The following is an 18,033-nucleotide window of genomic DNA, read 5'->3' on the forward strand; positions in this document are numbered from 1 at the left end:
ATATTTCAGAAAACATGAATTAACTTACTGTTTATAAAAGTAGTTGATTATGAGTCTGTTTGCAGTCAATAATTATTTTTTGCAACATTTCTTTGTAAGGCATTAACACACATTCATGATTTCAAGCATCATTCCCATAACCTGTCTTCATTAACAAATCAAAGAGATAATTTGCCATTGCTGGGGAATGTCTCAAAACTTTCAATGTGAAAGTTTTTGACTGTGTTATCCATGACAGTATCTTCAATGGTTTTGTACTCCTTTGTCTCCTCTAAAAGCTCTTCCTCACTGGACTCTTACTTATATTAGAAGTAAACTTTCTGGAAAACTTTGGTTCCAGAACTCTCATATGAGAAGTAATCACAAAAAAATGTCTTCAATGACCCAAGGTCATTTAAAACATGTCAAACTACTTGAATGAAGGGGAAAATTCCTCTGTTTGCAACACCACATCCGCATAAAACAAAATAAAATCCTAAAATCTTGAATGGTGTATAATCAAATCCACATAAAATAAGGGTCTACTGTATTCTAGTTTATTGCAAATTCTTTCCTTGTAAAAAATTAATATAAAAGCCATAATAGCAAAAGTGAGTAATCTTATTGGTACTGCACAGAGTGTTTTTAGTAAAAATAAGCATGACAACTTGTACTTCATGAAATTACTTTTTACATTTTAAAATCCTCTAAAAAAATCTGTTTCAGACAGTAAAAAGAGATTTATTAACAGTCTTTCAGAATATTGAAAATAGGTTTCAATTTCCATTCAGAAAAATATACACCAAAAAATTTAATTAGATGAAGTTTATTTGAAAAATTTCTGATTTACCAAATTAATTCCAATGAATTAGCAACAAAAAAATCAGCATCTAGACAGTCATAGTTAATGGAATTCAGAGATCGTAGAAACTCAGATTTTAGCTTAAAGGCAATGAAAAAAAAACAATAGTAGATTTTGTATACACACAAGTACAAAACAACTACAACACATGTTATGTACCTTAAAAACATTTATTTTCCAGAGGCTTTAATTTTCACACGTCCCTTTTAACCGCAAAAATCTAATCAAGTGATTTTCTTTTCAGCTCAAGTAATAATCAATTTGAACTTTTTCACTTTATGCAACTATTTCTTGAATGCAAAGGTTATTTCTTGATTATAAAACATTAATACATAACTAATTAAGTAATTCACTTATACTATTTATACCAGTTTCTTTGAAGCTGTTCAAAATTATTTGATGTTCGGCCTCAAAATAGTAAATGCCTCATGCAAAAGTAGTTCTGACAAGGTATTTTCAATACTGAAATCTTACTGAAATCACTACTTCTACTACATGAAACTTGTGAATTTTTCAGCTCACCAAATCAACAGTATCTTCATTTTCATGACAATTACAATTTGCGAAAATCAGTACTTTTACAGTATCTCACTGTCTGTAATTATTTTGGTGTGTATGTAAATGCAACAATAAAATATATGAACACACTTAAGCTAGTAAAGTATTGAATTCATGACACATGACATGAAGTACATGTACATGTCATGTACATGAAGTACATCAACATAAATGTCTATATTTCACTTTGAAAGCATTTGTGCATGGGTATAGACTATGGATATGTATATTACATGTGTTCATATGTTAAAAGATGACAAACATCTTTACTTTAAGTATACATAAAGCACAGCTAAACTTACCAACAAAAAAAGGGGGGATTGCTTTGTGAAAATTAATTGATCAGAATTTCAATTCATACTTTGAAGTTTAAATACAGCTTAAATGTATAAGTAGAAATTTCACTATTTTCAAATGAGCTTACTTCGCCCTAGATTATAGAAGCTTATTCATAAAACTTTTTTTAGTTCTACTTTTTGTATAGACTTCTAATAAGCTGAATAATTAATTGAAAGTCGCCCTCCCTGTCTAGAGGTCAGAGGAGTCTGACTGCAATGGGGAGGTCCCAGGTTCAAATCTAGACTTGGGCATGGACGTACTTTCTCTCTCTCTCTTGTCCTTCCTTTGTGTGAATGCATTGCTATGCTGTGAATGGTTGCCTATCCTAAAAATGGGTCCTCATGGCATGTGTGTGTCATGGAAGTCGGACTTCACACCAAATTACGGTACAGATGGAAATGTGAAGCAGCACAACCCATATAGCCAGCCTAGCTGGTACAAGTCAACAATTAATTTAAAGGGTTGAAAATAGGGCAAATGAGATATTTAACAATTGGTTTACAATTCCATAACTAAAAAGTTTGCTAAACTTTTTGAAAATGAGAACAGAAATTATAGAATATATTGTTAAAACATTATCAGAAAGGATGCTTTGAATACTTTGATCTTAGTTAAGACACCAGAGGTTAGCTTTTAACATTTTAAATCCCATTCTAAGACTGTAATGCATGTGTTTAAATTTTTAAAAAGAGCTCATTCACATTGAGTAAAAGACAGTCCTATTGCAGGAATTTTAAAACCACAATATGAAAGTTCTAGAAGGGAAAACTGGTAAATTATTGTAGGTAGAATTTTGGACCTACTTCTACCCAGGTGCATTGTTGGATAGTTCAGAGAAGGTGTTGGTCGACTGCAAGGTTTAATGCAAATGGCTACTATCGAAAATCCTTACTTGGGGTGATAAGCGAGGTCAATGAATTTCCTTTGTAAATGCACACAAAGTGCAAAAAAAAAAAAAAAAAAAAAAAAAATTCTATGTGTTTTTCTTCCAATTAAAATTTAGTAAGCATTTAAAATTCCTTTCTATAGCTTGGATTTGCAGCTCTTACCACAAGCTATTTATAAGCATCATATAAAGCTAAACAATGTTGCTTTAATTGAAAATTTGTGCCATAATTGTTCCAGTCATTCACTTAAATATTTAGCACCAGTGGCAGATTTACAGGTTTGGGGACCTGTCGCAAGAATTTTTGGGGTACTCTTACAGAATAACAGAACAATGAAAAATATTTTTAAAATGCTTTTTTAGACCATCTTCTGGGCCCCCCATGTCGTGAGGACCCCTTACATTGCAATATTAGTGATATGGTAAATTTGCCACTAATTATAATTATAACTTTTACTCAAAATTTGAAAGGGTAAATTTTTCATAAACAAGATTAATATCAAAAATTACTTTGATAAAATATCCTCAAGGAATTGTCCAAGAACAATACATAATGTACAATCATGAAATGCAAAACAGAATGTGGTAACTTTAGTGGGTTATGATTAAAACTGGCAAGATTTGAGCATCGTACTGATTTCCAAAAACTTTGCTCTAATTAACTGTTTCAGTGTTCTAAAAACATTTTTAACCAAAAATTTGAATAACAATTTTATTATTATCACAATTATCATGAGCAAAAAATAAATAAATTACATTAAAATTTTTAAAAAACTAAAGATTTAATGAATGGACGTATTTTAAATATCACATTATCATTTTTTTAGCAAAAAATGTTTTTATTACTGGGTTTTTTAATCCAAATCTAAGTGGACCAAACCCTCCTATATTTCCAAGTACAAAAAGAAATATTTAAGTGCTAAAAAGGGATGATTTTTTCCCCCATAAACAACAGACAGGGTGTCTCACATTAATCATTTCACTACACATTATTGACCAAGAATTCTCGCAATATTTGCAAACCCAAAACATATGCAAAACATTGCAATAAAATTACAATCAACATCATCAAAATGGATACTAACTGTCAAATAAAATTTCACCCTTTGTAAGGAGCAAAAACCTTTTCTAGCAAAATATCAGTAATATATTAAATCTAAAGTTAGCATAGTTCAATATTAAATCTAAAGCTTTCAATGATTGCAATGGATACTACATGCAAAATTTTGGACATTTTTATTGTTATAAAAAATTATCAAAACAGATCAAAAGTGACTTGAACAATTCTAAAATTAAAAACGCCTTGAGTGCTATAACTATGATACTTTGAGAACTTCGATTGCTTCGACAGCACTTTCACAATTCCTCAATGTTTCTTCATTTGTTGTACAGTAAAACTTGTTAAGTTGACCACCCTTGTAAACTGACCACCTAAGTTGACCGCTAGTTTCAAGCACAGAATTAGATCTTAACATATAATTTAGCCTCTATAAGTTGACCACCTGTTTAAGTTGACCACTAAAGTAGTGCACCACAAGTAAAGTAGTGCACCACTCAGTACCTCATTTGAAGAAAATATGAGATACTGAGTTAGGAACTGAATTTCGAAAACAAACTTTAAGCACTACAAAGAAAAATATATTATACACTCTGCATTAAAAAGGTTGTAATCTCCTTTTTTTTTTTTCTTATAGCTGTATCTCACTGTATTCATCATTATCACACAACGTTCAATGATTACCATATCATGAAGCTCAAAATATAAATATTTCACTTATAATTAACAGTTTTGTACAGCAGTAAAACACAAAATCATGATTTCTTTCTTTTATTTTTTTTTTGCAAAATGTATTTTTATTTCAACAATTAGTATTAAAGCAGCAGTATTTTCCAAGACAAAAGTTTTAAATTTAAATTTTGGGAAGAAAGTATATATTTAAAATAAATACAATTTCAATAAAAAATATATATTATGTACAGTACGTGTGAATTAGTTTTATAGCAATGAACTCTATGCAAAACTAAAGAAAGCAGTACTAATAATGATTTTAAAAGTGACTTGTATTTAAATTTTCAAGGATAAAATATTTTACGCTTGAATTATTAACTTTAGATTATACGCAATGCATGCATATAAAACAATGCATATATTTTCCACCATGTGTGTTGTAAGTTGTAATCCTTGCAGATCACAAACAATTTTTTCTCCTTTCTAATAATGCAATCATGCTTCCACTATACTCACTCAGGATGCAGCAAGAGGGTGGATTTAGAGGTTAAAATCTCGTGTACATCCCCTTATTTTAAAGCTCATTGCCAACTGAAGTATATAATTTATATACATGTGAGGTTCCTCAGAAACTCACTTGCTCAGATTTATCTCGGCATTTAAACCAATAAACCAAGCAATTGGTAGCTATGGGAGTCTCTGAGGGTGTCAAAGGTCAAATGTACATGTCAAACAAAGACCATTATAAAAACAAGCAATTTGAAGAACTGTTTTTGTGTACTTGGCACAGCCGTGGAAGCAATGTACAATTAATAAAACATTGGACAAATTTTTCATGAAAAATAAATTTCTTTACGATTACAATATACGTGCAACACTTTCCAACAATTTTGGACTTTTTTATTTTGCGAGTTCTTGATTTATGAGTTATTTCCTTGGTTTTTAAGATTTCATACAATCGATCTTCATTAACAGTTTTGTCATAAATTAACAAAATTAAATTCCAGAAGAAAAGCATCAGCAAAATATTTTTTTTTTTTTGCATTTGCATTTCGTAGCATATAAAATCACGAAAAGAAACATAAGCACTCAAATGTTCTTAAAATCTTTAACTATCAATTGCAAAATTAAAAGAAGTCAAACATCAAAAATTAAATTTTAAAAATGAAGTGATAATAAAAACTAATGAGAAAAACAACACACAATATTTTAGTTTTATCTGCACTTAAAACTCTGCACACAAAGCCAATTTACATTTCAAATCCTAATTCAATTTTAAAATCAAACTAAATTTCAACACTTTTTAAAATTCATGAACAAATAATAATCTTTGACTATAATAAAAATATTAATTTCACAACTGAAACAATGGAGTTCATACCAGCTTAAACAACAAACTAAAAAGACTAAAAGTCTGCAACCTAAGTTGCTACCTGTACAACTTTTTGTGATCTGTACAATTATAAACAATACTAATTTACTTAGTATAAGCTCTACTATACCAAGTAGCTTTGACACAATAAAAAAATATAATTATTTTCTATTTCATTTAGCTCACCGAACAATTTCACCATTCCTACAGTCATAAATGTTCACATTCTCCCTACCACCACTATGAGATAAAATATTGCTTCTTGACCGACTACGATTAAGTTGAGCTCTCCTGTCTGGAAAAAATAAAGTAATTTTAAAAAAACACAGATATAACAAAAATATTTTAATATAATTTAGCTACATAGTAACATTACATTAAAATTAAAACTATCACAATGAAAATTATTAAATTTCTTTAAAGAAACTAAATAAAAAGTCTTTAAAAATAATATACATATATACACATACAGAAATAATTTACGTTTGAGCTATACATTAGGTACTGCTGTTGCATCCCTTGCATAAAATCAAGAAAAACAAGCTATTTGAATAATTTCTTCGCATAAAAGTTGGTATAATTTTTCATTTAGTAATTATGACAGAACTGGAAAATTGGTGTACACAATATTAAAAACGATACTCTAAGTAAAAATAAATATCTTGATGAACCGGTGAGTAATTTTGAAATAGTTTCAAGACATTTCTCAGATTACTGCAATAAAATTAATTTACTATGAAGAGCAAAAATGTGCAGCCAACAAAAAATATTTCATTACCATCACATAGTTAGAAACCAATTGATGTTGTAAATTTTAACATAAAAGTATTTATGAACCAGTTTTTCCAACAATACCAAATTAACTGATCTTTAAATTAATCAGATATAACAAATAGCTGGTGCCTCTTTCCAACTATTGGCAATCTGTTGTAGAAGTAGCTCTGACTGTTAGTGTTTAGAACTTTTTAGTCTAAAATTTTGTGTGAATTTAATCTACCAAACATCACACAATATCCAACATTTGTGCTCTCGACAACTCAGAAATAGTCACTAACACTCAGTACATAACCATCAAAAAACAAAATTTTTAACTGTATTGAACTAAAATAAATTTAAAACTGATACACAGTCAAGTCTCAACTTAAGCAAGGGCCTTCCAAGATTCCTCGCATTAGTCAAAATTTTTGCGTTGTGGAAAAGGGTAAATGTACAAATGTTTATAAACATTCCAAACTATTTTAGACACTTGTAAACACCACTTCAAAACTGCTTTAAACCATTCCTTAATTATAGATTATTGTTTCTTACATAAGGAACTGATCTTTAACTATTTTTTTAAGCTGCTGTATTTCAACATAAAACACTCTCATGATGCACGACATCAATGATCAATCGGAGAGACGGACACAAAATAAACCAGTATGGTATGTACAGTATGTAGTAATAATATAATAATAACACTGTTCGGAACTGCCAGTAATAATATTTGTTGTTTAAAAAAAATGAAGATGATGATGATTTATGTTGCATGATTAAATCTTTATTTTAATATATTTAAACTAGAAAGTTGCCCGTCAAGGTATGACGGGTAAAAATTGTTTCTACATTTGAACGAAGCCATTGCCTGTTTCGAGATATTTTGATGGTTAAAATTGTAACCCTAACTCCAGTAGGTAGCATTCATTTTTTGACCATTTTTTCATTTCTTCATTTCCTTGAAATGACACAATCTTACCAGTAAAACAGTTAAGTTACTAGATCGAGTTCAGTCTTGTCACAATGAAGACTTTCCCTACATGTAAAACATTACCAAAACATATTATCAAATTATCATGCCATGGTGCAAATTTCATTGTCAAAACACGAGGGTTAAGCCATCATTGACTATTATTTATACGAGGATACAGTTGCTTTACTAGTTCCTTCATAAAGTTTTCATCAATGATACCACCCGTCTTCCTAGTCTCTTTAATCCACACCACTAGAGCACCTTCTGTTTTCATAACTTTTGCATTTTGCTAAGTCTGCTAACTTTTATAGACTTTCTTTTCCTTGACTTTTAATTGTACATATGGATGTTCACTCATACATAATTGCCATGCTACATTCTACTCATTTTTTAGCTGTTCAAGCACATGAAGAATCTTTAGCTTTTCTTTAATTGTCTGAAACTTTCTCTTTTTCTTTTTTTTTTCAAACTTTAGATGAAACAGTGTCCTTAAGGGACATTATATTTTATCAACTTTCATATTTACAATGAAAAGAATTAATGAAAAACAAGGAGTAGTTCACTAATAAAATGCAAGTAGGGAGTAGGAACTTCTGCTGTCAGTGATGCTAAAAGGATAGAAGTCCATTCTCAACAAAATATTCTTATACTTATAACAAAGTCGATACTTAAACATCGTGATTCTTTTCTGAAAACATTTTCATGTTACAGGCGAGGAATTGTCCTTAGGTCTAAAACTCGTTACTTGTGAAAAACTCGCGTTATAGCTGTTTTGCATAAGTCGAATTGAATTGTAGCGTGAGTCGACTGTATATACTTTCCTTCCTGTATAGAAAACTTGTTCTCTCTTACTACATGTTTTTTAATGATTATAATTTTTAAATTTTGCAAGTTGCAACTCTCCTTGTGAGGCATTGCTATCAGTTTGTAAAAAACTGAGCTAGAGGGTGGTGGAACCATCACAGTGCCCTCAGCACTGGAAATGACTGAGCTGGCGGTGTATTTCATGTATTTCTGCTTTAGCCCTGGCTAATGGTTGGTAATTTACTGAATATAAGCTTTTAAATGTTCAATTATTCACTTTGTTTCAGTTTGCAGCGACCAACCGCCGGAAACTGTGAGGAGAGGACAAGTTCAGCGAACATTTACCATTCAGCCGCCAGTAGGGCGTCGGGGAAAATAAGGCAAACTCAAGTTTAAAAAAAAGGTGGAAACTGGTTTCCAAACAGACCTTGCTGAGGTGTGATTGTTATCAGCTGCAATGTAATTGTGAAGGTGTGGCTCCTGTTTTAGATTTTACAAGTTTCAATTTTAACCTTTTTACTGGTGTTTAACAATTTAGAAAGTTTTAATAAATTGTTTTACTTTTACACTGTTATTTTATATTTGGAGTGCTACAAGTTTCTGACCCTAAGATTCAAGAGTATGATCTGAGTTACTTTTCATAAGAGTAAATTATTCAATCATGAGTCTGGAACTGAATGAAGGGTTTTGTCACAAAATTTCTGCTTTGACCCATCGTCAACAAAAGATTCAAGTGTGATTGATTATCTTATGTAATGTGTGCACAATATTAACCAGTGTTTTTATGACTCATTCCATTCTTTCAAATCTGCAATTATTCTAGGTCAAAAAAAAAAAAAAAAACTTTTAAATATGTGAATAAATTTACAACAAAACATTATTTCAACACCCCTCCTGAATGTGAAAATCCTCTTCAATCTTTTGCTTTCTACTGGCAAAGGCAGCTCCGACAACATAAATATCACAAACAACTTGCATTCAGGGCGCCATCCAATACAACTTGCTCTAACATAGTAAAAGCAAATAAAGTGGAAAGATTTAATATATAAGCAATAATGAAATTTTCGTGACTGTTCTGAAAATTATATGGCAATTATATGCCTTCCCATAGATGTTGCTTGTAATTCATACAACATCTATACCTCTTGACGTGTAACACTTGGATTCCTTTTTCATGCTACTTGAGTAATGTACTTAAATATAAAAATCATAAACAGATTTTTATTTTTGAGAATGTTTTCTTATTAATAATTTTTTAGGTACTTTGAATGCACACCATGCAAATGATAAAAGTATTATAAAAACCTTAAACTTTTGATTGACAAAATCAACTCAACTAATCAGTTTTATGATTTTTTTTTTTGGGGGGGGGGTATTATGCACGCATGAACCAGATATTTCTCTTTGCAGCTTTTCAAGAACGTTCTAAAATCATCATGATAAAACAAGAATTCTTATTTATTTACTTATCTCTAATGTTCTATATCTATCACATCAATTCTTAACCCCAGAAAAGTCGCACTTCAGTTGATTCTCCGCCCGTTGTCAGACATTTCGCTCTATGCCACCACGATTTATTCTAATAGTGGGGCCCATCTGTGTAGCTGAAGGTCAGACTCTCCTCAGGCCTCACACTTAGTTCTGAGACTTTTCTTCGGTATTTCAAGGTTGCATAGCTTTTAGAAATGTATGTTGGTCATTTAGACCAATAGCGCGCCATCCTAATCAGTGTCATTTTCTCCCCGGCACTTCCTTTCTTCTGCTTTTGTCTCACGGATCGTTACGGCGGGGAAAAGACCAAAGTGCGAGCACTACCGCAACAAAAGGAAATGCGACTTCTCTAGGGTTAACTATTTTACTTGATAATGCATTTTTAAAAAATCTGAATTTATTTCTATGACATAGCTGACAAACAGATATGCATCACATAAAAATATGAAATTACATAGCACACTTAAATGTTTTTCAATACATAATCTATCAAACATAAAAAACATGCACATTTCCAAACATGGTTACTGAATTTAAATGCTTTGAATAAACAACGCATATAATTCAAAAGCTCAAAACATACTTTTATGTAGTCGATAAATGCAACCTTAACACATAAGTCTAAAAACATGCAGCATTTTAGGCATACGAATCCTCTTGAAAGTATGAAAATTCCTTATGCATTACTAGCAACTGCAGGAATAGTTTGGGACTTTTATGTCCATGCAGCAAGCACACATAAATAAAATCTGTAAAAGTTTTCTTTCACTGACGCATATAGTGCAGTTAAAAATGAATGCAAAAATACAACATGCATTTCAGCCACAGATACACAGGCAAGATATATATGTATGAAAACCTGCCTTGACTGTATAATTTGATGATGTTGATTACTGGTTCTGTAAGTTAATAACTATAGATAAAATGGGAAAAATTATCAATTACTTTTTGAAATAATAAAGTATTAGAGATGGCTAAGAAAAAATAACATTAATTGGACATTAAAGTACATAAAATAAGGAAAAGCAGAACTGCAAAAAACACGTAAAGTTTCTAAACATATGAAGTATTTTTTTTCTTTAGTTAGACTTCCTCAACTATGATCCTATGATTCAATAACCGATTTCTTTTAAAATTCATTAATAATCACTAAAAAAACAAGCTAGCCTAAATAGTGAAAATGAATGACTATAACTAAATATAGGATGTACATTTTAGGATTGAGGCAAAGGTTAGCTTTGTAATGGTGCTTTGAATATTGGTCAAAAAAAAAAGCTCATTCTGAAATTTTTAAGCACAAATGTTCTCATTTACACATTAAACCTAATTATTAAACCTTAAAATGAAAAAACTACAATCCTAACTGGTGATACACTTATTCTTATAAGTCTCAGAAAAAAAAGAGAGACAAAGAGAGAGGAATGGTAGAAATGCAGAATCAATTAACCGCAGCTATTTTTAAAAGTACAGATGCTGAATATATTCATGAAGTAGTTCAGGTATTTAGTACGGCTGAACAAGTCCAACCCACAAAAATTAAAAAAAGGTTGATCCTTTTACACACAAAACAAAACATTAAAACAAATTTCCCAAACAACACTTGTAAAACTAAAGAAATCCCTGATTTTGTCTCATCTTTTAACCCAAAAACTAAAGAAATAAATATTCAGACATACGCTGACACAGTTTCATAATATCTAAATGTAATTTAAAACTTTATCAATAAATTTGGCACTTTTTAAAGCAAAAATACTCTAAATTGCACCAACTTGATCTGACCTAAATGAAAGCCTCACTTATAGCCTGCAAATCTCCTTTCTGCTAAAAACAGCCGGAAATATGCTGTAACTAGGTCGTCAATCATTTACTACCCCCCCCCCTTCACTACAAATAAATAAAAAACCTACATATTGCAAAAATAGTGCTGTAAAAGTATTAAAAGGTTTCAAGCTGTTCCTATTTACTTAAGTTTAATTGCATCTTACAAAAATTATGAATTTCAAAAAACATTATGGAAAAAAGGATAAAGTTCTGCTATTCACATTTTTTTTTTTTTTTTTAACCAGAGAATAAAATCATAATACTGCAATACTAACTTGTTTTTACAATTAAATAAGGAAAAGACTTCAAATAATTTTCATTGAAGAAAGTAGCAAATTGAAATGATATATTAAAACTAACATTAAAACAGGCCTACAATTCAATCATTTTTAGTTCCTGTCTCTCCAACAAAAATGGATATTTATTGCTCTGAACTGCTTTTACAAAATTTAAGCAATTTGAAGTAGTCTATATTATTTAAAATAAAATGTTTTACTGGTTATCTCACAACAAAATATTGCAATATAAAGTGTGAAATAATATTTATAATACTTCTACTAAAAATCCAATGTGTATGGCCATAAGTTGGACACATGCAACACATTAGTAGTTTATTATCAAAAACAAGAGCACTAATACTTATCTTAATTGAGGAACTACATAATTTAATCAGAAAAGGACAGTTAATTAAAAAAAAAAAAAACTAAAGGTAATTACACTAGTTCTTGCATTTCGAACATTTAAGTAGGACACACATGATCTTTAACATAAAATGCTTTAAGACCAATGTACAATGATGTACAATGTAGCATTTTGCAATTTGAGTAAAATTTAGCAGTTATTTTGATTCTCTGTGTTTGATAAAATTATCACTTACTATAAACTACAACCAGTTTTTAAAAATAAAAGCACTGATATGACATTAATTATATAATTAAATACTCAAAAGATACAAGAAAAATTATAACGATGAAAATGAACATATAAAAAGGAATGTTTCACAGTTGAAAAACCAAAAGTGGAATTAACTTGTAGTAAGTATTAAAAAGTCAATTAAATATTTTTACAATATTAAGTTTAATACAGAGAAAAAAAAACAGAAATTTCTGAAAAATATCTTTATTTTCAAATTCAAAATTCATCATTTTATGAAATGTATTCCTGTTTTTTTTAAAAAAAAAGCATAAAACACCTGAACAACAGAGAAATGAAATGTCTTATCTTTTTCAGAGCTTACACCTATCTACAAAAAATAAACTTCATTATCAACTCAGTTAGCAAAAACCTCAGTTGATCAAAGCTCCATTAATTGAGGCTCTGCTGTATATATTTTCAATTATATATGTAATGATATGTAATGAAGATATATATACGTACATATTTTTTTCTAATAATTAAAAAAATGCTAAAAAGTAACAATTTTAAGCTAAATTTTAAAAAATTAAATGAGTACATAATTTAAAAATTTATAAATGAGAATGAAAAATCATTGAAGCAAACACAATTTGAATATATATATAAGGGATCACAGTACCTGCAGCTCCACGTGCTGCAGCTTTACGTCTAGGTTTTTGAGAAAACGCAGATCCTGTTTTCAGAGCTTCTAACAAACTATCCATTACTCCTTCTTGGTCTTCACCTAATATAAAAATAAACAATTAATAAATAATATAAAAGGAGCTTTCATTTTAAATTATACAACAAATTATATTTAACCTGAGTTAATGTCTATTAGTTGTTTCTTTTTGGCTAATCTTTCTTGTTTTTCCTTTTCTGCTTTTTCTTTTGCTTCTTTTGCTCTTCTCAATTTTTCTTCTACTTCTCTTACATGAAGATTATCTTTGTAAGCTTCCTAAAAGAAAATATATGCATGATCGCAAATTGGTTTCTTAGCATTTGAATTTTTGAATAATTCAATGGAAACAACTTAAAACTATACAAAAATCTGAGCTAAGATCCCCAGAAGAAGTTCAGTTCAAAATAAAATGAACATGTCTAAAATGCATTAAAGAATTTCTAAGCTAATTCCCTTTTCATAAATATTGTTGTAAATATAGTAAAGTTACCCATAACCAGAGTTGGGCAAATTTTAATTGAATGGACAGTTAAAGATTAACAATTGATTAATTGGTAAACATAACCGCAACAACTAACAATTGATCAATTGTAATTGTAGTAAACAACAATTAACAATTAATTGTAGTTCACTACAGTGAACAATTAATTAACTGTAAACTGCAGTTTACTACAGTTAGCAATTAATTAATTGTTAATTGTTGTTTGCTACAGTTAACAATTGTCAATTTTAATTAAAACTAACTCTTAAAAAATCACTGGTTTTGTATAATGTACTGTACAGGCAACAGGTCGACGTGGACGCTGGACAGGCACAATATTACTATCTAACTATTTAAATACACATGTTAGAAACAAATTAAAGATCAACACACAACAGTAACTTCATTATGAGCAATAAATTATTTACTGCAGACTGAAGCATATGACCTTTCTCAAAAAATCTTATGACTAAAGCAAAATTTCCATAAAAAAGGTATATTTCAATTAAAAATTCAAAAATATTTTTTTTCAGTACTAATAAAACATCCAAGAGAAATTACAGAAAGCTATCTTAATTACACGATTAAAAAAAAAAGAACGGTTTATGAGACCTCACGCCCCCATTATGTCTTTCTTTATCAATTCCCCTGTTATGGGTTAAAATGAAACATTGATTTACACAAACTTAAAACACTGACATTTACGTGTGGAAAAAGTTTGCGAATACGAGACTAGTTTACGCGGCGAGCGAGCAATCAGAACTGAACAAAAATGTGAACTTGAATAATACTTTGGACTCTTTTCCCTGCGCTGTAACTATCGATGCATAAAATTAATTGTTAGTTTTAATTGTTACATAAAAACATTTGAAATATTAATTGCAATTATTTTAATTGTGAAAAACAATTGATGTACATTAATCCAATTAAATTAATTGCAAAGTACAATTAATAGTTTAATCGCAATTACCTTTTTAATCAAATAACAAGGCAACTGAAAAAAAAATTGATTAATGCCTAACACTGCCCATAACCTAAATACTTGCAAAAAAACCAAGCATATAATTAGAATGGCAAAGAAATACAAATTCTGCATTTTAAGTCTCTTAGATTATCATGTCAATTACAAAAACACAAGACAAACAAACTACCCTTTAGAAGACATGCTTCATTGTGTCAAATAGATCACTTAACAAGAAATTCCCATTACTTTTCATTACTAAATCCAAATATATTTGTTATATAGATCAGTTTTAAAAAATCACTTCTGTGTATAGCAAAATTTTAATTTACTAATAATTTCAGCCCTGCTCCACTATGATATTAAGACCAGGACTAGAGGAACACACACATATATATATATATACCTGCCCTGATGCATACATTTTCTTATACAATGAAAATTTTTTGAACGAATGTAAATTATTAAAATTTTACTTACAAGGAACATATCTTTAAATGTTTTGATGTCACTAAAAAATTCATCTGAAGCATACTTTTTAGGATCAAATGCAAAAAATACTGATAGTTCTTCAAAAAGCTTTTCCATTTGTTTGAACATGTTTTCTAAAATTTCATATTGTGCAGATGCTTCTGCAAGAAAACTCTAGTACCAAGATTAAGAAAAATATATCAATAAACAAAATCAAAAGTAATAAATATATACTTATTTTACAGTGAAAAGATTATCATGATGTACAAAATTTATACACAATATTTATAAAAGACAGGATTCGCTACTCTAATGTAAAAAAAAAAGAAAAAAAAAACAATAAAAAATAAAACAAAAAAAGGGAGGAGGAGAAAAGAATTTAATCCTAAAAACATTTTGAACAGATCAACGAACAAAAACATTTTCAAAGAGTAACCATGCTTAATTTCATTTTTAACCTTAATTTTATCTGTGAATGTATCATGAATAAATATAAACAACACATGAAGTTTCTCTACTGAAGATCTGCAGTGTGAATTGTATGCAACAATGTTATCAAGATTTTTTTTTTTTAATTGTTTTGCAATGTAAAAATTCTTTGAACACAGGGCTCATAGTGAGTCTGATACTCTGGTTTAACACTAGAAAATAAAAGAAAAAATTGTGAAATATAAACCCTAGAAAAAAAGACCATGATTTAGACATCTTTTTAAATATTTTAGGGGAGAATATCCTATTCCTTCTTGCTACACAAATCATCATGTTTTTGAACTTTTTAACATCTTTAGCCCTTCGGGAAAATGTTAATCGTTAGGATAGTTCTCTTTTCATCTAAAAATCAAAATAATGACTATGAAACTGTCAAAAATCAAAAATAATGGGAGCCATCTCCAAAAAGTGGGGGATCATAAGGGAAAACGGTGGTCATACTTGGATTAAGTGAGTAATTTGATGCAGCAAGAAGTGTGAGTTCAATTTGCACCGGAGCTCTGGGTGTTACTTCCTCTTTTTATGCTGTATATCTTTCTTGTGTTGACTTATAAGTTAATGGAGGAGTCCAACCTACTGAGGCAATGGCACCCATACCTTCATATGATTATTAAGTATGACATAACAACTTAATGTGTTAGTACTATCTATATTAATAATAAATCTCAAAGTCTGTCTGGATTTCTGTCGGTCTGGATCTCTGTGACGGGAGTAAAGGCTAGACCGTTCGGCCGATTTTAATGAAATTTGGCACAAAATTAGTTTGTAACATGGGATGTGCACATCGAAGCAATTTTTCGAAAATTTGATTTTTTTTCCCAATTTTAAGAAAATTTTACTGAGTAAATTATTACAACGTGAAATAATAAATTATAATTTGGAACCGTAACATGGGCGAGCGATTTAACATAGCAAATTGGCAAGAAATTCATCATCCACTACAGTAGACTCCCGATTATCGGCGAGCGGTTTATCCGCGGGGCGGATTATCCGCGAATCAATCAACAATCACAAACATGTATTTTCGCAGTAAAAGGCGAATACCAGTGGCTTTTTTTTTTTTTTTTTTTTTTGAAAAATTTTAAATTTACACTCAATTGTTTTTGCTTGATTGATTGATTTAATTTAATTTTATTATTATTATTATTATTTTTTTTTTTTTTGTGCGTTCTTCATCGTACATACACTTGTTTGTTATTGATGTTAAGTTCGTTGTGCAAAAATCCAAGCATTTGTACCGTGCTCTCTATATATTTTCACTGTTTGCAGAAAGTGTTATGCATCAATACAGTTAAGAATTTGAGATAGGACAATTTTTACCTGATTTGTCCCCCTTTTTAGTCTTTTTGCGGTTATCCGCGATTTTTATTATCCGCGGCACTTGTGCCACCCAATTCCGCGGATAATCGGGAGTTTACTGTATTTGTAAATATACAGGCGAACCAAATGACCTTTTAATTTTCTACTACGTGCAAAGCCGTGTGGGTACCGCTAGTACTTAATATATTAGAAGAAAATATTGAATATAAATAAAGGATACAGTCATAACTTCTGCAAATCTATCTTTATCATTATGAGGACGGAAAGTTTTAAGATCAGTTTCCAATTGGTTCACAGACTTCTTCATTTGACTTAAATTTTTCTGAATTTGTTCTGATGAAACTAAATGAATCAAATTAAAATTAGATAATGTTGAATCAAAAAACCATTAACAGGAAGATACATAAATGTACACTGTAATAAAACAATACACAAGAAATATCTTTTGAATGTTTAACCATAAAAAATAAGTGAGAGTTAAATTTTTCAAGGTTTTACACATTATTAGTTGACAATGAACAGCATAATGATGAATACATAAAAGAAGAAACTACAAACTTGGTAAATAAGTTTTTATGTAGTCATTTTTTTTTAAACTGAAATATATTCAGAAAATAAAATTGACTGAATCGATCAAGGAGACAACAGAGTTCATAGGTGCTCTCACTCCCAAACATTCATTCTGTTATATCTCGAACCATTAGTTTTGCTGCACACAACCCTCATGTCCAAATGCAAGAAACTAAAACCAAAATTATTGTAACAATTGACAATTAAGTTTCAGCAGTGGCGCACATAGAAATTTTTTTAAGGAGAGTGTCAAGGGTCAATAGTGGAACATTACACCAATATGCAGCCAAACATATTCTTTTGACTTTAGAAATTGTCAGGAAACATAAATAAATTATTGAATAAATAAACGAGCATTTATTATGAAAATAAAACATAATTAACAAATACTTAATTGAATTACCAGAAAAGACAATAATTTTTTTTTTTTTTTTTTTCATATTTGAAAAATAAAAAATTTAAATCATTTGAGGTAGACCGAGATCTTCCTTCACTTCTAGAACATTTTGTTTTTCATCTTCATGTTTTTTTTTTGAGCAATCACGATTGCTTATTGTTCTCATTTGACTGTTTTGATGTCCTATCATTTTATTTT

The 18,033-nt window shown here is 29.7% G+C and overlaps 2 protein-coding genes across 2 annotated transcripts in view; one reads left to right on the forward strand and one right to left on the reverse strand.

The window, feature by feature from the left end:
* LOC129216635 (teneurin-m-like) overlaps positions 1-8,635 on the forward strand; it is a 210,043-nt gene extending 201,408 nt beyond the window's left edge. The window contains exon 32 of the mRNA XM_054850851.1: positions 8,546-8,635. The gene's annotated coding sequence lies outside the window, so the exon portion shown is untranslated. The remainder of the gene's footprint in view (positions 1-8,545) is intronic.
* LOC129216117 (protein diaphanous-like) overlaps positions 1,580-18,033 on the reverse strand; it is an 85,597-nt gene continuing 69,143 nt past the window's right edge. The window contains exons 22-26 of the mRNA XM_054850269.1: positions 17,089-17,210; positions 15,069-15,233; positions 13,287-13,422; positions 13,105-13,209; positions 1,580-6,020 (exon numbers count right to left, since the gene is read on the reverse strand). Coding sequence (XP_054706244.1) covers positions 5,908-6,020; positions 13,105-13,209; positions 13,287-13,422; positions 15,069-15,233; positions 17,089-17,210 — 641 coding nt within the window. The 3' untranslated portion in view covers positions 1,580-5,907. The remainder of the gene's footprint in view (positions 6,021-13,104; positions 13,210-13,286; positions 13,423-15,068; positions 15,234-17,088; positions 17,211-18,033) is intronic.

This window comes from Uloborus diversus, chromosome 2, assembly GCF_026930045.1.
Source record: "Uloborus diversus isolate 005 chromosome 2, Udiv.v.3.1, whole genome shotgun sequence".
NCBI lineage: Eukaryota > Metazoa > Arthropoda > Arachnida > Araneae > Uloboridae > Uloborus > Uloborus diversus.